We start from the raw sequence: 23,859 nt of genomic DNA on the forward strand, positions 1-23,859 counted from the left end.
GTTCATCAGGAGCAGGCCTGGGATCCCTGGCACTTTCAAAAGATGGTTTGAATAAAGGGGAATAAAATTTTGACGCAATGTCCATTTATATAACAAGCTGATAAAATATGTGATGAAGTAGGAAACTGACACAAAGAGGCAGGAAAGAAAACTTCCATTAAAGCAAACACACTGAAAAATAGAAAGCATGGGATTTGAGTTTTTTTGAATTCTCCATCATCCATCTTTTCTCCAAGGATCAATTCTTCAAAAAAAAGCTTAAGAATTCCTTTTTCTCTCTCTTCATATCGTCAATGGCCACCACCACAGTTGTTTCTGGGAGGACTTGATAAAGACTAATCTGAGCCTAAGAGACTTGCTAGCTGGTGTACTTATTTGCATGCATGAATGTGAACAGATGTTTACATAGTAGTGTTAAGTAGGCCAGCTGTTTTTGAGTCATTTATGTATTTTATTTAAAAGTAAAGCTGTACAGTTAAAACCTTTACTCACAATGTAAAAGAGAAAAGAAAACCGAATTCAAACAAATACATTTCTTGCTGTATTAGAGGGTTCCTTCCTTTACACACATCAGTTTTCTGTATCTCTGATTTTAGAGCATAATACACTTACATCTTACCTGAATCTCTGGGCATCTGCACTTTGTCTTGACCAGTTGCATGTGGGTGCAAGAAAACACACAGCACAGTGTCAACATTACTAAATGTCAGTTATCTGAGGCTGAAGGGAGAAAAAAAAAAAGCAATACTAAGATCAAGGCTGAGGGGGGGGCGAGTGGTAAAAGTCACTTTTCTTTACAAGAGCTTGCATATTGCTGATTGTTTCTGCAGTCTGTTCTTTAATGAAGCATACATCAGGGTAATGTTTGCCTTTGCATTTGTTCTTCTCTTCAGATGTGAGGAAAAAGCATAATCCTTAGGAGTCCATTACAGCTGTAAATTTGTAACTTATATTTATTAATTCCTTAATGCAGATCTGAGTGGTAAAGCTTCCATTATGGAGGTGTACATATGCATATAGGCACATGTACAGAGAGAAGAGTTTGGAGGGAGAAGCTGTCATGTATTTTTAAACGTAGTTTGCCTCTCAGGGGTTCCCATTTAGTCTGATCTGGCACTGGCTCTGAAATATGAGTCTTGGGTCTGATCTTGTCCAAGACTTCATATCCTCTGACCCCTGGCCCCCGGGGGCTCCACGTCTTGAAAACAAAGCAGGCAAATTATGTAGACAGTTAAATGGAAGTGACTGGGCCCAGTTACTTTTTGTGTAGCTGTTGGAGAACTTTAATGTATACCTTTCCAAAATCCTATGCCAGAGACTCACATGCTTCAGTTGCATTGTTTCCACCCAAGCATCCCTACTTGAGGGAGATGCCTACATTTCTCCAAACCTGTAGCAAACAGGATTTGTAGTAGGTTATACTTGTCTTAAGGAAGGTACATTCAATTAAGGAGCCTTACTGTTGGAAGGGAAATTGGTGATGTATGTGGTGATCTTGTGGGACTTTCATTCATAGCCTTGATGCAGCCCACAAGGAAGGTTTGTCTTTCATCAGCTGTGATCAGCATGATAGAAAATTACATTATGTAAGGATCTTGATTCTTCATGAAGCTTGTAGGTTGGCTCTGATGGTAGTTCTTTCTCCTGCCATTAAATACAGGAGGCACATAGATGTAGCCATCTCAGTTAAGCGTTGAAAATTAGATGAAATTTACACAAGATTAATTACTCTTAAAATAAGGGCTGTAACCTCACTGACTGTATATTCCATGGGAGGGAAGAAAATGAAAAAATGTATTTGATATGCTCATTGCAGCCTATGTGGTCCTCACAAGTGCTGTGGCACTGGAGCTCTCTCAAGTTAAGAGCTATGCTCCAGTAGTGCCAAGTAATCAATGAATGAGGCCAGGTCATCTTCTGCTGGGTTGAGATAAGATGCCCTGATCTTGCCCAGAGGGCAGGAAGTGCTGTGTCTGAAAAACTGCTAAGCTTTGTGGTTGCTTCTTTGATACGGAGCATGTGTTGGTACAGTTCCTAGAGCCACTGAAGAGCCCAGCCGCATTTCTGCAGTGTGTGTGTACGTGTGCGGTGGGGGAAGGAGTCTCTGTCTCCATGCAGTTCTGTTCAGTGTTTGGAAAAAGAGGAAGGTCTCGTGGCTTCTCGTGATTGCATGGTTTGTTGTTCTTCTGCAGCCTCTGCCCATTCCAGTATTCACTGCAGTGGTAAAGCTACAGCTGAGTTCTTCCTTCTGCTCCAGGAGCAGAAAACTGTCTCTTGAGCTGAATAATAATCTCCGTTACTGACAGTAGAGCTACAGAGCATAGCTGAGCAGTTCATATTCTATCCAGTACAGTCTGTGCATGAACATATATACACACCCATGTATATAGCCTTCTGTTTGCTACAGTTGTGTAGAGAGAGATACAGGAATATGAGACCAATTAAATAGCAAAAACTAAATAGAAGATCTAGTTGAATGATGTAAACTCATTACTAACAGGGTGAAGAAAAAAGAGCTGCAAATTGATTAAGCTGTTCCACAGAGAAGACAGATTGTTGTCATCCTGACCTTTAAAGCTGGTCAGGATATATCAATAGGAGCATCTTCTGAGTACAGTATTCTATGATTTTTTTCATTTATATTCTCTTGTTTTTCTTCTTACATGCTGGCTTGGAGCCAGTTCATTTCATGGTCTTGCCATATGTTCTGCTACAGCTGCATTTTTCCAAAGTGCCCAATTTCACAGCACTCCAGCCTGCCTCAGGATGACAAATGATGCCCCTGCTGCTCTGACCAACAGAACTGTAATTGCAGCCTGAGATGGGGACAGCTGAACCAACGTCATGCTGCAGTTTGGGTATATCCTTAAGTTGAAACTTGACTGCATTTGTTTATTGTAGTCGAGTTTCCAATTCCACCACTTAAGGCATTAACTGCTGACATTAATTGTAACATTGAGGAAAGCAGAATTGCTCAGCAGTTGAAAGCAGTGCCAAATCAGCAGTTATTTATTTACCATTGCTCTGTAATGTGTTGTAACATATCGGACTATAAAGAAGTTTAATGAGTTGCAGTAATGCTTGTATCCTCTCAGAGATACTGGGATGCAGTTTGATGAGGTTTTTTGATAAAATGCTTAAAACTGGACTTATCCATCGCTATGCTGGACGTCCAGATGGGTGCTGTTATGATCAGAGTAAGTACAACTGAGTGTCGTCTTTTGCCGACTAACACATTTTGGTAGCAAAAAATAAACGATACAGTTCAGTTGGCCCAGTGAGATTTCAGTTCAATAGGGATGTGACAGAAGAATAGGAGGAGAGGCCAAGAGCATGGTTTTTACTCTGCTTGTCCAAGCTGCCTTGTTGGCTCATAATTAGTATAAGACTCAGAACTGTGCCTGGATTATTCTCTAAATTATTTTCTGGGTGTTGGTTTCATTTTTTTGGTAGTTTACAATGCTTGTCTTTTTGAGTACAGCAAATATATTGCATGCTCTGCACAGGGACTTTTTCAGATGTTTAGCATAAATTTAAATATACTGGGTTTTTTTGTTTAAAAAAACAAGCAAAAAACCCCACCAAAACAAAAACACCCCCCCACTCCCCAACCTCTGGCTTTTTATATAAAGCTGCTTGGGGAATGATACTGGATTTCCGGCTTACTGAAGATGCTCATTTGCCCAATTAATTTTACAAGGAGCTTGAGATGTTCACATCTCATTTTTCAAAGGATTATTTTTAAAACAGAAACACCATCCCAATAATATCTGAGTGCTATCACCACTTTTAAGAAAATCCCGTCATTTATTTAATTAGGGATTGCAGTTTTAAAGTGATTAACAATATGTTATTACCTCTTCTAATTTATTTTCTATTGAGACTGTTTTTCTATTTTTATTCCAGTTCAGAAATTCAGCATATTTACTGATGATATTTTCTGATTTCTTTAAGGTCAATCTAAGCCATGAAATTCAGTAGTTATCAGCCACTTACAGGAAGAAGTTAGTGGTTACACTTCAAAAAGGCACTCTGTGGAAATGACATTGTCCCAATGACTTTCTGATCAGATTTACTTTGTGTAAATAGATGTTATTCTCTACCTGTCAGCCATGCTGTATTAACCTGAGAGCTGAAAGATAAGGTGTGTTCTCATTGCTACATGAATCAATATTGCTAATAAAGGTTCTCTATACCCAAATTTAGTTTTTATTATTCTTGGAAGCTGCCATCGCGAATACGGTGGGAACAAAATTAATCTGTCTTTTATGGAGGGTAGTCAAATCAGAAGACAGTCCATTTCAGTCACTAGTGACTGTATTGGTGCAATGTGAGCAGGAGGGAAAAAAAAGTAATAATAAGGATACTTTTCTCATTATTAATGCTTGTAGATAAAACTGCATATACTGGAAACAGTCCTGTTGAGTAAGGTGATTCCATTTTTACTCAGACACTTTTTGAAATAAAGCAGGGGAGAACTGTTATTAGTGTATGTAGTTTCTCTCAAAGGACCAAGCAAAGATTGCTTTCCACAGCATGTTTTTCTGTAACTTATCCAGTCTCCTATTAAATGTCCCAAATGTCCCCATTTTATCTATTTTCTTTTTCTAGTCTATCAAATTGCTTTTTGCTGTGGGCATGATCCAGCAAACCTTCCATGGATTCCTGCAAGAATTGGATTAAACCTTTTATTAATTCCACCTAACTTTACTCCAACCGATTTGTGTCCACAGCTTGAGCAACCTGCTCTGAGTTATGCCCTGGCTTCCAGACTACCATTAGGCCAGGCTGTAGACCTGGGTTTTTCTGGACTTTCTTGATGAAGGGCTCAGGCTGGTAGACAGATGAGAGTACATGAGACTGGGAGCTGTGCAGAGCTGAGGGCTTTGCTGTACAGCTTCACCATTGCACCATGTTGAGTGCACGAGGTGCAAAGTGCTGTAGGCAGGATTCCTCTGTTACTCTTCATCCATGGCCTATCCCAAGAGCTTTAGCTGCTGTAGTGGATCTTTCAAGAGTAAATTAATCAAATACATAATTAATTTTCCTTTTTTACCCCCTTTAAAATAGATCCTTCAGGCCTTTATTTCAGTCATTGCATACCTGCAGATGGTGCTTTTACCTGTCCCAGTGATAGCCACAGAGTTTATCTGAGGAATTCTTACAATTCTTATAACCCAAATCTGTTTCAGAAGAACTTGAAGTGGAGGGCTGGACTAGACATTCTCCAGAGGTTCCCTCCAGCCTTAACCATTTTGTCCTCCTGTAAACAGCTTGATGCTCAGTGAGTGCAAATCATTGTGACTACCCTGATTTTGCTGGAGCCAGATGCATTTATACCAGTTGTTGGATCTGGTCTTCCCTGGAAAATAATAGTGAATTAATATGCTGCAAAGTGTTTCTTCCTGGCAGTCTTTCCTGGGACAGTTGCTTGTAATGTAGTTTTTACAGTTCTACAAAAGTTGTCATCTCATTTCAACATTTCCATGAAATAGTTGAATACTAAGTTTTCTTGTGGTGAAATGATTGATTTATGGTTTGATGCACCATTCGTAGTCTTTAATGCTTCAACTATTCCCTTCTGTCCTCTGTGATGTTGTTTCTAGGCTCTGAAATTGCTTTCCTATATGAAAACTTAAACAGCATTTAGGAACAAAAAAACTGCTGTGATAAACTACTTCTATGGCCTTCAGTAGTCTCTCCTTACCCTGTAGCCCTTTCTCATCCATTATAAAACACTTTAAAAAGAAAGCTCTGAAGAAGAGCTTGTGATCTGTCTGAACTTAAAAACCCATTCATGTCTTCCATGTTTTCCTATAGTCTTCATGGTGTATGGTGATCTAAAACCAGGCCACCTCAACCAGTGAGCTCGTAAGATAAAATGGGTAAGACTTCAGTAGGATGTTGAGAGACCGGGCTGTGTTACTAGCTGCATACAGGGTGACTGCGAATGTCGCCTTTGTTGTCTTCCTCACATCCTAGAGTGCCACTGAGGATCATTGGTCATCTGTAGATGCAGAGAACCTGAAGACAATCTTGTGTGATCCTTCAGTACTCGTGGCATTCTCACAAGAACTGGAATGACATGATCTGGTTTATCTTCTGTTTATTAATCCATTAATTCAGCACTATTTACTCTCCCTAACTATTTTTATATCTATGCAGAAGAACTGATTAAGAATGAAAGACCATTGGGCACCATATTGAGCTTCCACAGGAGGTGGCCTTCCAGTAGAAATGGGTGAGATGGTGCTGGTGAAAGATGACAGTGAACATATGGGAGCTGACTGAGCAGTGTGAAGGAAACGTGATAACATAATCTTATTGCCATTATTCTTACTGGCTATACTTATCACACAGGAAAAAAACGTCCAGACATCTACTGAGCAAGACCTGCTCCTCTGGCCTAGGCACGGTCATGCTACAGCCACCTGTGGTTTATCCATGGTCATTGTTCACTTGCAATTGAATCCAGGCCACTGATGGTTTTCTGGTCCCAGCACACAGTACGGCTATGGCAGGACATGCATCAGTGTCATAAACCTATCTGTTAAGGCAGTGCAGGGCTTGTTATCTGAATTTACCTGGAGGAATTAGGCTAAACGGAGAAAATGGTAAGGGAAAAGGGGAGTGAGGAAGAGGAAAAGGAGTTGAAAGCAAGAAGGACAGGTTTGAAGTGAAGCTGAGCTGGAATGCAGGAGACAGGAAATAAGGTAAATTTTTTGTTTCAACGGGGTAGGATGTCCAGTCCATCTTCAGAAAAACTGCTGAGGATTAAAAGCTGGTATTTCCTCTGTTTTGACATTTGTCCCTAAAAGCTGTAATCTTCTCTGCATTTTTGCTTTTGGGTTGGTTTGTTGTTGGTGCTTTTTCTTCCTAACCTATATGCCTTCAGCTGTTCCCATAGTTTCTGTTGCTGGCTGGAGTCCCACTTGCATCTTTCAGGAAACTTCTCACTTGGCCAGAAATTTATTGAGAAAACAACCCAGCCTGAACTTGTAGAGGAGAATACAAGTATTCATAATATTTTCAGCCTTCTTTGGCCTTTGGCAGAAACATTCATGAGGCATAATAATTTAGTTTGGATGTAGATTTAGTCTTCCTCAGCATATAAAAGTGTTTGGGCCTGAAATCCTTATGCCCATCCTCAAATCTGTCTCTCAAAGGGTTGATGATGATTTTGCTTTTACTGAAGTGCTGTTAGTTTGTGATGGCACAACTCTGTCATTGCAGCTCAGCAGTTCTGCTCATTAGCCTCCTGTTAAATCTAGAAGAAGCAAAGGTCTGTGTTTATTTACCTTCTTTCTGCCCATTCTCATCTGTAAGAATATCTGAACAACTCCAGGAAGAACAGAGCACACTGTGATAACAGCTGCTCCAGAGGGAGATGCAGTTTCTCTGCTTACGATAAAGAGATGCAGACAAACGCTGCTGCATGGTTTGTTTCTTTGCTTTTTTAATCAATTACTTCAGCCTGGGACTCTGTATGAAAGCAATGCACCTTGGCAGCAAAGCTGAAAAACGAGAAAGAAAATGTCAGCAAAGTACTGCATTTCTTTCCCTTTTCCTAACCACACTTAACAAAATAATTTTAAAATAAGGGGCAGACTTTGTTACTAAGTAACCTTTGCCCAAGAAGTAGGTCCACTGGTGTTATCAGGACTACTTCACTTTCTGATAACTTCTCTGAATAAGGGTTACAGGATCTGACCAGAAACGGAAATCAAATTCAGTGTGAATCTCAGTAACAATGACCTGCAGCATTGCTACTCAGTACAGGATGGCGTCTGTCTTGCTGCAGTGTTTGACCAGCTGTGATTTCAGTCACATTTGTCATCTCTGAAAATTAGGGCAGTGATATCTAGGTTACAGTTTTAAGAAAGAAAAAGGACAATAAAACTGAATTGCACAATTGCTTTAGGGAAGGTTTTGAGTAAAAGGGAGGAAATGTTAGATGGTTATTATGGCTGCACTGAAAAGAGAAGAGCCAGGCATAAAACAAGTTTGTGTCCACATGGAAGCAGAGTAGTATGGTACAAAAACAACTGGATGACTCGGTCGCTCACTCAGTGGATAATGTTCAAAGGAACTGTGTCATTGGGGATTCTCATTTTTTCCCCTGGTCCACATTACCTATATTCATTTTTTTTCAAAATAACCTAATCTTGAGTTAAAAACAGGGTTTTGTTTGTTTGTGAAGTGCAGAGATCCTGCCACCTCAAAGGACAAGAAAGGCTCCCCTCTGGCTGGGACAGAGCCACAAGACCCTCACTGGGGGCAGTAAACCAAAGAGCAAGTTTTTTTACTGTTAAATCTAAGTATCAGCTTCAAAGAATGGATAGCATATACTGGTTAATGCAGCACAGCCTGAGTTCACCTCACTTTGTGTTATTAGTGCATTCTCCCAGAGGTGTGAGCTGTCTTTTCAACCAGTATAGATTCTGAGTCATTAACATCAAAGACCTCTTCGCTGAAAAAACAGCTTCTAAGAATATATTAATTTTGTGTTATCCACTAGATATGGAGTAATTCTCCGATATGTCCATAATTTTGTCCAGAATTATTATAAACACTTTTCTTTTGATTTATCAGAAGTGTATTTTTTTTCCTCCTGAAAAGACTGAAGAGAAGGAATTTGGCTTTACTTAAATTTAATGTTTAGAATTCTGATAAAAAAGGCTAGAAAAATGTTGCAATGGAAAAAATCAAGCATAGGAAAGCAACACCTTGGTAGACTCTTACAAAAAGTACTGAGTCACAGTTTTCCCTTGTTCTTGATCTCTTACGCCTTTTTCCATTTTTTCAAGAATCTTTTAAAAATGGTTTAACTGAGATAATAGTTGGTACTTTGCATTGGCCTCTGAATTCAGTTATTCAGGCTGAAATTGCCTCATATGCATGTGTGTTTGTCTATGTACAGATATATGCATTATATATATAAAATCTGCTAACTGTTTTTTTTCACTTAGTATCAATGTATCAGTTGGCCCATTTTCAGGATTTGATATTGCTGAAGCGATTAGTGCAAAGAGATATTTTAAGTTTTTGAGTGTGGTAGCAAAGAATTGGCCTTGGTTGCTTTATGCAAATCTACAATCAATATTTTCCTAGTTTTCACCATTTCTTGATACGAGAATCTTTCCTTTTAAGAGAAAACAACAGAGATGTAAACAAATCTATTTTTTCATCAGTAAGATATATAGATGTACGATTTAACAAATTCAGTTCTGCTTAACTCAGTTTGATACAAGGGCAGGTAGTGATAGAACAAGGGGTAATGGCTATAAACTAGAAAAGGATAGATTTAGATTGGATTTTAGGAAGAAATTATTTACTGTGAGGGTGGTGAGACACCGGAAGAGGTTGCCCAGAGAAACTGTGGATGCCTCCTCCCTGGAAGTGTTCAAGGCCAGGCTGGATGAGGCTTTGAGCAACCTGGTCTAGTGGAAGGTGTCCCTGCTTATGGCAGGGAGGTTGGAACTAGATGATCTTTAAGGCCCCTTCCTACCCAAACCATTCTATGATTCTATGGTTCTATGATTTTGGAGAAAAAACTGAACATGAAGACTTCGAAGAGAATGTTGTTTCAATGCGATACAGTTTCAGTGGTATAAATTGAGTTGCTGTGGTGATGGAAAAGACCTTTAACTGACCTGTTTCAGTAACTGCATACCCTAAAAGCCTTACCTGTGCTAGGGTTATGTAATTACTGGGTCAGACTTTAGGTTTATACAGCATAAGAATTTAACAAGGGATCCAGTTTATCTTGTTATATTCACAACATTAGATTTTTGTTTCTTGCAACAAGAACAACCTGGAAAATGATGCCGATAAACTTTGACAAATATTTTGAATATAATACTTTTAAAAATGCATGGCTTTATTTTAACTCATGATATAGAAAAATAAAAGCCAATGCAAAATCTTTCTGCCCATATAAAGGTAAACTGAGACCAAAGAAGTTACTTGGGATTTATATACATAGTGATTCAGTCCTAAATGCTGTTGAAATATGCTGCTTCTCCCCCTCCTCCAGCTTCTGAGTGCCTATACAATTAATTTTTGAAAAAAAAATCTGCCGTTTAAAACATAAGCAAGCCTAAAACCTTTAAAATAACTTGTACTGCTAGCAATGTCAATGCCTTCTAAATGAGAGAACTGTCAGTACAAGGGAGATTTAAGAGGAGAGACATTTTCTTATAAGCTGGTAGAGGGACACCGAATATATGTTCAGCCATTCTTGTCACTAGAAGAGCAAGATACGCATTGCAGGTGAATTTGATCTTAATATGCATCTCCTTCTAAGGATCATTGGAAACAACCTCCGTGTGTCTACTATTCTCTTCAGAGTCCTCAGCCTCTGTGCTTGTGAACTGCACAGTCTGTGCCAGCCTTGCTTCTGCTTCTGAAACAGATTTCATACAGAGAACTAACAATGAACAATTTAGTTAAGCACATTGATAGAGCAGGTACTGGAGATCTGCTGAAGAGCTGACATCTGAAAGGAGCTTAATGTCTGTGCCTTGCTGGATAGAGTAAAACTGAGATCCTGTGCATGTGTTTCAGTATGGTATATGCCAGGCTTTCCAAAGTCTTACTTGGCTATTCAGACACATGCGTGCAGTAGCTGTTCAATAGACTGCAAAGGACCAGCCTATGGAGACAGGTAGAGGGAAGCTTCAACACGATCAACTAAAGATGAGAACTCTTATTCTTCCCTTTCAGAAGACTTGTGCTAACCTTAATTTTTGTGGCCTGTGCCTGGCAGTGTGAACAAATAGTAGCACTTGGTTTGATACAAAATGCTATCTGCCTGCTCAGTACTTGTATTCAATACCATATTAAATTATGGTAAAAACAGTGATGTAAATATCACAGCTGTTTGTAGAGGCTTTCACACAGCATCACCACAGAAAGGTTTATTGTTCTCTGCAGGAATGAAATGTTTTTCCCTCTTTTGAGGATATTGTTGTCAAAATTAAAACTTTCCAAAGGCAGCTTGAGCAGTACAGGATTAAATCACTTGAAAGAACCTGTTCTCTATTCTTTTACTTGAGGCTTGTTTGCTTTGCTTGGTTTGGGATTTTTTTCACACTTATTTTTCTTTAGAACCATAGCACAGAGTTCTAAGACAACCTTAATGAATTTATTATAGCACATTTTTTTCCATTCTAAGTAGACAAAAAAGCATGAAAAATAACACTTTTATTTGTGCAGTAGGCTTTTGACTACCTTTTTGACTAAATAATGTGTTACTACATACAATGTAAGAACAGAATGAAGAACTAGTAGCACTTATTAAATTGACTTCTTAGCTTAGAAATTTTGAAGTGGAATTCCACTGTCCTATGTCACCATTAGCTTATAGGGCCATGTTAACTCCTTGATTAATGTCATTGACTTAGTTTGTGGCTTCACCACAGAAAGGAAATGAATTCATTTTAAGATGGTGGAGAATTGGTAATGCTTTGAAAAAATGTTAATACCATGATTACAAAAGTGAAGCTATTGCAACAAATCTACAGGCTTAGAAGAAAGAATCTTAATCAACACCTGTTGGCCAAACTCAATCTCAGGGCAAGGCACCCTCCAGCTCTGCCAAGGTATAAAGGTGTAAACTTTCTGGGAAAATCTCAGGGATAGATTTGATTAGCATTGCTAGTAAAATATTGCATTACTTCAGCATTACAGGTATATGACATACAATATATGTTTCAGCAATGCCTAAACACTTTGAATGCTGTTGAACTACATTAGATTTAAGAGCTTTGCTGAATAACTGTGATTTCTTATTTGTTAAAAATTAAGCATGTGGAAAAGAGTTTTGAAGAATCAGGGCATAATTTTCTTTAATACTGCAGTTCATTTCTAAGGGACTAGTTAGGGACAAAAATTTACTCACCTTGAGTAAAGGATGGCAGAACTCTGCCTAATAAATAGAATTTTTGGAAAGACACTGTTTTTTATAGTGTGTTCCCTTGACAATCTAAGATTGTTCCTTATAATGTTGAATACTCTATTTTTAGCACGGTATTTAATTGAATCATAAATGACTCAAACTGTGGTGCTTCTACCACTTCCCCAGTCTATAGAAATTTGAATGTGTGTTTGCTTGGTATTGCAGGATAAAACAAATAACAACAGATCTGAAAAAGACATCAGAAAACTACTCATTCTTAATTCCTGTGAATAATTGCTTATTTCACTGTTGTGTTTAAGTATATAATGATTTCTGCCAAAAGAATCTGACACAAGTGGAATTTGATTAATGAATAACATTATTTGCTGATGGCCTGAAGGATTTATCTTTATCTAAATATTTTTTTCCAGAATGGGCACTTTTAAAATTAGATTAAACACTTCTGTATAATATCTATTTCAAGTCCTAGACAAATCACGCTTTTATTCAATTAGCATTACTATTCCAAGCTTTACCAAGTAATTCCCCAATAATACAGTACAGATCTGTTTCACTGGCCACAGCAATCAACTTCTGCAAGAAAATCAGCTGAAAAGAAAAGAAAAAAACATAAATGTGTTTACAATAATATGAAACCTAAATGAGTATGCACATTTTTGTAAGATGAATCTTTAGATGTTCTTGAGTTGTGTTTTTCTAATGAGTGCCACTGGGTATTGGTCAAACTCGTCATGTCTTAATTGTTGGTATCATGAGAATGGAGTTACTCTTCCTATTCTTATTTTCCTTTTTTCATGAATTTACAGTTCAGCAGTCTAAGCTTAGAAGGAAAACAAATATGAATTAATTTTGTCAAGTGATCCTAAAACTCATTTTAATTAGTCCCTTACACTTGACAGTTAACCTTGATTGCATTTCATGTTTTAGACTTTCTTGCTTTGTGTAATGAGGAATGCTCTCAAATAATAATGTTAGTAAAGCAGAAGAATAAGTTGATACATTTTTTTACATTAGCAGTGCAGTTTATTTTTCCACGCTCCTTTGATCAAAAAGTCTTGATATATCAATTTTGCTAAATTTTGCTATCTACCTGTTTGTGTAACCGATTACATTTACTGATTTAAGGATTAAGAAGTCAATGAAAATTATCTGAGCTGGAAGACAAAGCCAATCTTAGCAAAATGTTAATCCATGGATTTCATTACATCTGAATCTACTTACTATATCTGACTATTAATATTTAATACCTGTATGACGGATTATGGAATTTAAACAAAAAATATCTTGGTTCATATAAATACATAGATCTGAGAGGTCCTGTAGTTAGAAAATAACTTCATAGAGACAAATTAATTACAAAGTAGGGAAATCTTTTTCCCCACTTATCTCCTACCTGAATCCTTAATCTAGGTTGTTTTAATATCTTATGGAGCTTTGCATTTGCAAATTCTTCCCTTGGAGAGCACATTAAAATCCCGTCTTGCTCCCTTAGAAACTGATACAAGTTTTGGTCTTAATTTTAAGAGGAACTGTATTAAACCCATAGTAATAGGTCAGTTTGTGTGTTATTTCTGAAGATTTTTGCTTTTTATTATATGACTATTAATGTAAAATAAAAAAATCCTGATTTAAAAGCTGTAGTCTTCATAACGGGTAGGCTCTGCTAGAGGCCAGTACTGGGTGGTTCAAGATGGCTGGCATGAAGTCAAAATTGTTTTCAGACTCTTTCAGTGATCAGACCTCCTCGCTAGCATCACACAAACACTGGATACAGCTGGTGCAGGCAGTGGTGTTGGGTTTGTATGTCAAAAGTATTTGCACCTGAAATGTGTCGAAGTTCTTATGGATTAATGGTGCGTGTGCCCTATGGGGAGAACATCTGCTCCTCAAACCAAATGCTTTTAACATAGAGCTCTTTCTTTCTCAATGTATATTCCATAAAATGGAACTTGGGCAAAGTTTATGTTTATTACTTCCTCTGTTGTTTGCATCTTATCTTTTCAGTATTATTTTACATGTTCACCTCCATTCTCTTTTTCATTCTCAGGAGAATCCAATTTGCTTATCCAATTTCTCTCTCTTTTTCTCTTTTCTCTTCCTCCCTCTGCCCCCCTCCCCTCCCCCCCTAACACCTTTCCCTTTCATCCAGATGGAATGCCATTTGCTTGGTGGGTTGGCCGTGCCAATGAAAAGCATCTTTACTGGGGAGGATCAATTCCAGGCATTCAACAGTGTGCATGTGGACTGGAAGAAAGTTGCTTGGATATGAGATATTTTTGCAACTGTGACGCAGATAGAGAAGAATGGTAATAATTTTAACATGTATAATAGTATCTGTGTGAGAGCTGGGGATATGAAGGAGGGCAAGAAGGCTTAATCTTTTCCAGATTCACAGCTCAGGAAGCTTGAATGGCTTGAATATGATCAAATGAGAGTGAAAGTCAAACTAGAATTTGGACTTCTGATTTAATCTTAAATTTCTTATTTGAACCAAAGACTAGATATCTGGTTGAAGCAGGTTGTTGGGATGAGTTGTCTTCAAAAAATCAGTGTTGTTGAATACCAAATCTAGTAGTTTCATTTGTTTAAAAATTTCCATTGATCCCATTGGAACATTGGATGAATAAAGGCTCTAGGAAATTGGTGCATAGGTATACATCAGAGCAGAAAATTCTGGCATAGACAGTAAAATTCAGGTACAGAAGGCTAAAGAACAAGAAATCCATGCTATCAAGAGAGACTTGTACTTTTCTTAAGAAACAGTATATGTGCATTATCTTCTTTTACACTGGATCCCAACCTTTTTAAAGTCAATGGAAAGACTTCCTTTGGCTTCTGTAGGTTTTGGTTCAGTCTCCATAGGAAGTTTTAGAAGCATGACCATTCAAAGCCTTCCTTGGGTTTGGACCTTAGTTGTACCCCAATGCCTCATGAATTTGCGAAGGCCACCTCATAACCTTCTCCCATTCTCTGCACCTTCAGAGACTCTCCAACAGCTGAGACCTAGTTGGTGAACTTTCCAATTGATTCCATACTTGTGTTGGAGGGAACAGGAATACCAGATGAGTGTTGTTGAAAGTACAATTTGAAACACTGGAAACACATGTGAAAACTCTGCTTTACCCTCTCTCTCTCTCTTCTGGACCTCTCACTGATAGGAGGTGCTGCCCTTTCTCTAAAAGAGATATTTTAACCTCTAGTAGTTCAGAAATTACAAATAATTGAAGCAGATAAGAAATGTCTTGCTGCAATAGGCTACTGTGTTTGAAATAGTGTCCAAATTATCCCTGTGAAACCTTCACTTAAAAGATAATGAGTTGAAAGGAACTGTAAGGGGTCTTGATAAACAATTTAGAAATGACTTGTCACTGTAAATGTTGGGCTTTTTCGGTTGTTTGATTTCCAGACAATGTGATTATTTGCTTGGAATCTTTATGTCCCTGGCATCACCATTCACTTTCAAAAATCATGGTTGTTAGGGGATTTCTTTGGGAATTTCTTTATGAAACTGTTGGTTTGTGAATGTGATTTGTATAGAAAGACCTGTCTGTGCATGTTAATCTACCTCTTCTTTACCGTTTGGTTATTAGAAGCACTTTGGTGAGTTTTGCACATGAGCATCAAAAGCATCTGTTTTTACTAGTGTATGGCTCTGTTCATAATCCACATTTCACTTTTTGGTAAACTGCTGCTCAAACAGAGCAGGGTGTATTACACTGGCAGACCATTGGGGTTGTAGTCTGAGATTGTAGGACAGTGCATCACTAGATTATGCAAACTAATGCTAGGTGAGAGCTAAATGCATTTTTATTATGTTTCAGCTGAGTCTCCTAAGGAAATGAGACCTAAATGAGTTATGCTCTGGGTATTTATCTCCATTCCCACCTCCCACCCCCCACCCCGAAATGATTTTGAAGAAGCAGACACATTTAAAACATTTTTAACAGAGAATGAGAAATCTCAAAAGTATTAGAAATTACACATTCTATGAAAATTTATGCCAGACTGAGGGGAAAAAGCCAATTAAAACCCACAAGAAGGAAGTTGAGGAAGCTTACACTTTTATTAGATTTTGGAAAACCCTCATGGGAGAGAGATGTTGGAAATCATGCTTCATTAGCTTGGCAGCTCACAGAGCTACTTGTTTCTCCTGATTTCATTATAATAACAGGATATGCATAGAAGTTTCCTCAGCTAAACTACCTACTGTTTGTTGGTTTGGGGGTTCAGGTGTTTTGGGTTGGTTTTTAATCAATTTGAAATTTGGTTTTCGGTGGTATTCTAAATTGCAGCTTGCCTTTTAAAAGCTAAACCCCCCCTGACCTTTACAAAGAGTTTCTAAACATAAAAAATTTCATGCCTTTTGAAGATTACTTTTGTGTTTCTCTGCTAGAACACTGACCCCCCTGATATATAATGAGCATTTGAATCTGAAACCTGCTGAGATCTGAACTGTGACTTTAACCTGCTATACATTATACTGAAAGGAGCAGGACAGCAGTAGATGCATTTATTTGCCTTAGCGTGAAATAAAATGAGTGCTGCAGAGTGGAAAACCAGAAAATAATTTTCGCTCCTTTTAGATAAATCAGGCTGTTCACTACATCTCTAAGGTAGAAACTCACCAGAATAACTAGTGCATCGTTCTAAAGAGGAGACAGGCTTAAGATTTTGCTTTGATTTGGTTTCCCTAGGCTAAGTGTTGGGTGCAGAAGCTACTACTTTCTCAGAGCAGTAAGGCAGAAAACAAGATAAAACAGACCTGAAAAGAGTCCTGAGCCATGTGTTTGGCAGAAAACAATATGCACTTCTAGGCATGCTGACTTTTAAATGATATCTAAGCAGACACCTGAGCCAGCTGCTGTCTCTGGGCTCTTACTTGATGTGGCACCAAGTTAGTCCCCCTGGAGTTATGCTGGCCAGATGAACAAGAATATAATTGGTTGCATGCTGTATGGGGAAGGCCTTTGTATTTTTCACCTTTCTTTTTATTAAAGCATTCTAGTGAAAAGTATCTTTTCCATCCATCTCCTGACCATGCTTCCAAACTCTGCAGTATGATGACATCTAATTCTGTCACTGCAGAATAGAGCTTTTTCATGGTATTTGCTGGAGAATGGGAGAAGACCTCTGTTGAGGGAGCAAAAGCACAAGTTGTCACCCTGACCCAAGCAAGGGATCTGGAAAGATTTTAAACATTATTTGTCTGTTTATGCATGCCTCCAAAAAAGAGAGATTCCTGACTGTTGAACACTCTTGCTAGTAGACAGGAATATTTACAGAAATCTAGTGGCTGCAATCTGAAGCTAAATCTAGTCCAGAAAATGTTTTCTTTCTCTCTCTTCCCCTTCCCCAACACTGAGAATAGTTAACTGTTGACACAGGCTATGTATAGATGAGATGGATTTGCCATAGCTTCAAGCACTTGCCTTCAAAGCGATTGTCTTTTGAAAGATAGGCCCTATTTCAAACAGAAGGATGCGTTATTGGGGGAAGATGTTAAACTAATTAATAAAGCATTTCTGAAATGCAGACAGGGTTGTGTTATCTTCAGTCTATGCTAGAGATCCTTTGGATCCTTAAATACCTCTTCCAGGTTGTCTTTAATCTCAAGCAAAATTCTCGTGCCTTGGCAATGAGTCTTGCTGCTCACGAGTCCTTTCATTTAAATGGGAAAAACCTCTTTCATGTCGTGTTGGCTCATGACTGTCCTGAAGTCCATTTGCTACATTGGTCTCTCTGTCTGGAATGCATTTTACACTCCAAATGCAAACACTTGACTGAAGCCAGTCATCAAATCAAACTTACTCCCTACTGATAGCATTTACCTGGAAACCTTGTGAATCTGGAGAACAGCTTTTAGTTTGTACAGGAAGAATAACATCTCTGGAAGTCATTTTGTACAGGAAGTCCAAGTATCTCAGCAGACTGTGGTGGACAGTGTTGTTTCTAACCAGAAGCTGATTGGCCATCTTTTATTTCTGTTCTCCAGTCTCATTATTCAAATTACAGGAGTATCCTTTTATCTTCCAGAACAGCCTTCTTCACTGGGGAACTAAGCTTTTGAGTCTTCTCATTTCCAAAGTAACATACATTCACCTCTTTACTGCAAGCAACAAGGAAACCACAGGACATGAAAAGAAGTTTGGGGTGGTTTGGGTTTTGGGTTTTTTTTTTTTTTGGGGGGGGGAGGGTAATAAGGGGATGTATTTCTATTGTCAGGCCCATTTTGGCTCACAGAGATATATTGATTATATTCAGTTTTGCTTGAGGAGGAACAAAGCCCCGTGGAAGCGAATAAAGTCCTCTTTGGATGAGCTGTATTTGTTCAAAGCTGTGCCAGAGCCAGGACACTAAAACTGGAAGGGCTGAGGAGAGCAGGGCAGAGAAATCCAGCCACTGACAAGCCCACATTTGACAGATTTTGTTGGCTCAGCCACTATCCCACACTGAATCTGCTCCCCCAGAAGCAGTGCAGGCAACTCCACAGAGCCTGTGAGCTCATAAATAAACCCTGCCGGAGGTGACCTGGCCTGTATAGAGCTGTCTGGGGTATCTGCCTTCATGACTGCATTTGTCAACGAACTAGAAAAGCTGCCTGCAGAGAGCTGACTGTAGCAGGCCCCTGAGGTGTCGGGAACCAGTTCATTACTATCATTACCAAACTCTTTCTCTGTACCTCTTCTCTAATTCAGCAAAATATAGCCACTGCATCTTGCCTTCAACTATTAAGTATGTCTCCTTCTGCTACTGTATTTTCCTTTATTGTGACTCTACATTACTGTACCCAGTAAAGCATCTTTGGATGCAGCTGGTGGGTAAGATAGCAATTTAAATGTATTCCTTTAGATTATTAATGATACGTCCTGCACAGGGCTCAAATTTTTTTTTTGGTGGAAGCCTGTTTCATTGGCCCATTCCTCATGCAGTTCATTGGCCCATTCCTCATGCAGTTCATTGACATCTGATGATGATAGTATTCATTTCCCTAAGTGTACTGTATTAATGAAAATCTGTACTGAATATCTAAGCTATTGAAGCTCAGACCCCACCAGAATTTTCATTAATGTATGAGAAGAAAACTTACCAGTGGGGGATCATATAAGAAGAAATTATATTTAATGGCACCACTGCTCTACCATCTGTTAGAAAAAATATGGAAACAGCTACCTAGAGATTACCAATTTATGATGGTTTACACTGTTAGGATACCATAGAGTGAGATTTTCTTTTTTTTTTTGAGCATGCTTCTATTAGTAGCCAGGAAGAGGAAAAATAGCCTCATAGTATTACCCTCAAAATAATTACTTGTCATTTACAGGTAAGACTACCTGTGCTTCATCTTAAAGTGTTCAGTTGCTGTACTATCACCTTTAGGATTGTTGCACTTGCAGCAATTTTTTTTTTTCTTCTTTTTTTTCCTTCACCCCCCTCCTCCCATACATAAAGCATGTGTTTGATATGTAACATGCCTCATAGCTTAGTGAGAAAGTCCTTTGGGTAGATACAGACATTAATCTTCAGACATGGATAAAGAGATGACATCCAACTCTATTTAATACCCATAACTAAAAATATTTCAGTGATTTAATTTAAACAGCATTATTATATTTATTTTCTTTTGGTTTTGCTTGTGGGAAGTAGAAATTGATGCTACACTTTATGCAAAGAGCTCAGAGAAATATCTGTTCATTGAGGGTGCTTTCCACCCTCTGAAAAACATTCAGATTTTCATCAGAATTTGTGACAAATTGAGTGACAAGTCAGGTAAGCAGAAGGTCTACTTCCCAAGTTTATTAATTTATTTTTAGCATTTTCTGCAGGTATAGGACTTCTTTCAGGAAAGGGATAAAACTTGCTTTGATTTTTGTGAAATCAGGACTTACATTCTTGACCAAGGAGCTTTCTAACAGAAAAGAACACTTTTTATTTGTAAACTATGATACATTAAAAGTGATCCCCAAGCCCCCTTCAGGCAAAATTCCAAATGTTTTGTCCAAACTCTGGAATATTTGTATTTTATAATGTCACAGCAGTGCCTCCAGAAAATTATTGTATAGGTACATGAGGCTCTCTTGCTTCTCTCTGAGGCGTAATACACTTTATTTGAGAGGCTGCCATGGCGCACCACGTAAAGAGAAGAGGAATCATGGTGCTTTATAAGAAATGGAGTCTGAAACAGGTTCAACTTAAAGAATACCAGGAATTTAAGACAGTCAAGCTTTAGCTCCCATGAGGGTCTGCACAGTGTCTTCAAATCTCTTTTCTGCTTTTCTTAGCTGAAACGTCTTAGGTGTTGACTTTTCACCAAAACTTAATTTCCCACCATGAAGTAATAATAATAAACTGTAAAAATAGGTGTGTTGTTCGTGTCATTAACACATTCTCTGAATTAATCTGTTTTATTTCAGTGTCTGCTTGTATGAGAATATGTATCCTTACACAAGTTGTTTGATTTTTTTTTTCCATGTGTGAGAGAATAAAATACATAAAATGTGCTGTTGGAGCTTCAAGAGAAACTTGATTGAGTTCTCAAGGCATTAACATAAAAATGAAGATTTTTATTAGATCTAGAATATTTTTCTTTCTCACAGTTGAACTATGCTACTAAAGTTCTCTATGACACTGGCATATAACTAGTAAAATCCGAGAGTCATAAAATTCAATATAAAAGAACTTCATGCAATATAACAGAATATCTAATAAGCAATGCAGTTTTCAGAGATGTGGAATAGATATCCTTAAAATGTCTCCATTTCATTTTTTTTGTAGATATCTTCAGTGGTAGCTGTAGAAAGATACTGTTTTTTATTTTAACGCTGATCATAGTTAGTCAAAAGACTGCACTATTTTTTGAATGAAAATAAATTTGCATTAAACTTCCCTAAATATTTTGTGGGTTTTAAAAATTATTTTAAAATGTAAATGCCAGCTTAGTTACTCATGTGTATATTGCATATTTTATGTCCTCTTTCTGTGCATCTTTCTACCTTTATTTCATTTATTCTGCTTACTCTTTTTCCTTCCACCCACTAAAACACCTTATTTAATTATCTTCCTAAGAAATACTCAAACGATGCAGCTTTTGTTACAGCTGCATCATAATCTATTGAGAGCATTTACGCTAACTTTCAAAGGTAGATTCAGTAAGCTATATGAGAATGATGGTGAGAGACCTCTGCAAAGAGATTTGGAGACCGTGTACTTTTGATTCATATGTGTTATTTTTCCTTCTGAGTCTGTATTGAAGGCATCACTCTGCCTTGTGCCTAGGAATTTTGTCTTGCTGAACTTTGTAATTATCTCCATGTCAGACACCCACTGAAACAAGAAAAAAATGTTAGGGTCAGAGAGGGTACCTCTCCTTTTCCCCTTGGAATTATGAGACAATTAACTGTGCTGCATGCAATTAGAAACAATGAAAAATAAATTAAATGTATGCAGCCTTTATAAAAATGATCAAAATACCTCTTCTGTTTTTTCTAACATAAACCAGAGTAGATCCTTTAGCCAAGCAAACATTTGAGGTTGTGTGTCAGAGTAGAGCTCCAGTGTTCATCTGATTATTATTTCTTTACTGAAGTCCTGTGTCCCTTCCCAAGCTGGAACTATAATGAGAGGTACGTTTGTGGAAGGAGATATTACAAGCAGTATATCGGTAGTCTGAGATCCTGCCTGGGATGTCAGATTCTTTGGCAGTGGTATTGCCCAATAAGCGATGTCTGTTTCCTGAGGCTTTGTGTCATACCTGACTGAAAAAGCAGTAGGTGTAAATTTGGGATTATCAGCATTTTGGATCTGGTCATTGTTGCCATCCCCATGTGCAGCATATAGTCTTTCACCTCTGAGCAGCCAGGTCATTTGAGTCCAGACCCTTCATGCAGATTGAGGGGCCATGCAGAGTTAAGGATCCTTTTCTCCAAAACTGTTGAGATTTGGCTTCATGAAGGACGCTCTGCCAGGCTTATGTACTCAGATGCACAGCAGACCTCAACTCTGAGAAAAAGAACTAGGAGAAGAAAAAACTCATCGCTGCGGAGATAAGATATGATAGCACTCACCTCTCTATAATCAATTGATGGAGAACTACCTCTCGAGGGCAGTTTGGTAAGGTTAGGTTTGGATGCCTGAGGGACTCAGTTCAGATCCTGAAGTACAGTGGGATGAATATACATCTGGATACCCTGTCAAAGTCAAAGCCACTGAATCACTTTAGGGACCAGAGGGCTGCCAAGAAATGCTATGCTGCATTTTGGGAAAAACAATTTGCCCAGCCCACTCAGAGTAGAAACAAATAAATGATCCTTTAGGAATCTTTCTTTTCTCTTCCCTTCTAGCAGCCGCATGTGAGTTAGTAGCAGTTGAAGACTAAGCCCAGCTGATGCAAACAAGAGATTGTGGTTAGATGATGCAGTAAATCAGCCTTCAGTATTTCAGTTGCTGAACCAAAGTTTCTATAGGCATATAATGCAAAGGGTTGATTCAGTGCAAACTCACTCTGCCAATTCAAGTGTCTTCACAGTGTGCTGAGTCAGTTGTGTACCAGCCATCTTGAAGCTGGATCAGGTATTATCTGGCTGCCCTGTGCTAACAGCATGCTGGATCAGGTGTCGCCTGCCCTCTTCCTGCTTGCATAAAGCCTAAAGCCAGCATAAATGCCATTATCTGTTTCCAGCTAACTTAACAGAAATGCAAACTTGGACTTATACCTGATCCACATCAAATTCATCCTGCTGAGGAAACCCAGTAGAGCCCAGTTGACATTAACACCGATGAGGCAGAACAGCAACACTCTGCCTTGGCTTCACTGTCATTCTGTGCAGCTGAAACACATTTACAGTCCACACTCGACAGCATCATATATCCAAGTATAGCGTCTTCAGAGGCTGGTATTATGTATGAGCATAGAGCTCACGTGCGCATATGCACCTTAAGCAATGTGTGCCAGTCACAAGTCTTTTAGGTTATCCTGTGAAAGACTTTTCATGTTTGAGAAAGCATCTTTCAAATACTGCTTTGCATAAGGAATGCTGGGGATTTTGTCTGTGGTTAATCTGTCTCTTTCTGTTTGTTTATTATAATCCAGGACAAATGATACTGGCCTCCTTGCTTTCAAAGGCCATTTGCCTGTAACTCAGATAGTGATCACTGACACAAACAGATCAAATTCTGAGGCTGCTTGGAAAATCGGCCCTTTGCGTTGCTATGGAGACAGTGAGTACTAGCTCTTCTCAATTTTCATAGGTACAGAATGTTCCCTCTTTCTTTTTGTTTTGTTGTTTGTTTTTTATTAAAAAAAAATAAATTGTATTTGTCTGATGAAAGGTGGCTTTCCATGTGCAGCTCGCAGCTGCTGTCCTGTGCCAATTAACTATAGAGAAGGGGGTTGTGTTTGCAGGGCAGTTCTGGAATGCTGCTTCCTTCAACACAGAGGCTTCCTATCTGCATTTCCCCACCTTCCATGCCGAGGTCAGCGCGGATATCTCCTTCTTCTTCAAAACTACTGCCATCTCTGGGGTGTTCTTGGAAAACCTTGGAATTAAAGACTTCATACGAGTTGAAATAAGCTGTAAGTTTCATTGAGAAATCTTGGTGTATTTTCCCAGTTTGACAAGTGCAGGAAAGTGAGAAGGACATATTTTCTTTTGTCTTGAGATGGTTGGAGGTGCCTGAAAAGCACAAGATAGAGATATAAAGACTCATTAATCTAGACGTATCTATCTCTTCTGTCAGAGTTTTATTGTAAAGCCTTGGTCATTACACTTAATCTTGTTATGGCTAGGTTTATCTTTCTTAAACAAACAGGTGATTGTACTTTTTCAACACTGATATATATATATGTATTTTTTTCTCTTTAGAGAAAAAACTACTGGTTAAATGTACTTGTAGACTGTAATTTTAGTTGAAAGATTAATAATTTAATACAACCACTCTGATCG

The 23,859-nt window shown here is 38.3% G+C and overlaps 1 protein-coding gene across 1 annotated transcript in view; it reads left to right on the plus strand.

Annotated features, from left to right (window-relative positions):
- LOC104521845 (contactin associated protein family member 5) overlaps positions 1–23,859 on the plus strand; it is a 97,018-nt gene that overhangs the window by 28,427 nt on the left and 44,732 nt on the right. The window contains exons 4-6 of the mRNA XM_010163963.1: positions 14,070–14,226; positions 23,007–23,134; positions 23,319–23,489. Coding sequence (XP_010162265.1) covers positions 14,070–14,226; positions 23,007–23,134; positions 23,319–23,489 — 456 coding nt within the window. The remainder of the gene's footprint in view (positions 1–14,069; positions 14,227–23,006; positions 23,135–23,318; positions 23,490–23,859) is intronic.

This window comes from Antrostomus carolinensis, unplaced genomic scaffold, assembly GCF_000700745.2.
Source record: "Antrostomus carolinensis isolate BGI_N321 unplaced genomic scaffold, ASM70074v2 scaffold5993, whole genome shotgun sequence".
Classification (NCBI taxonomy): Eukaryota; Metazoa; Chordata; class Aves; order Caprimulgiformes; family Caprimulgidae; genus Antrostomus; species Antrostomus carolinensis.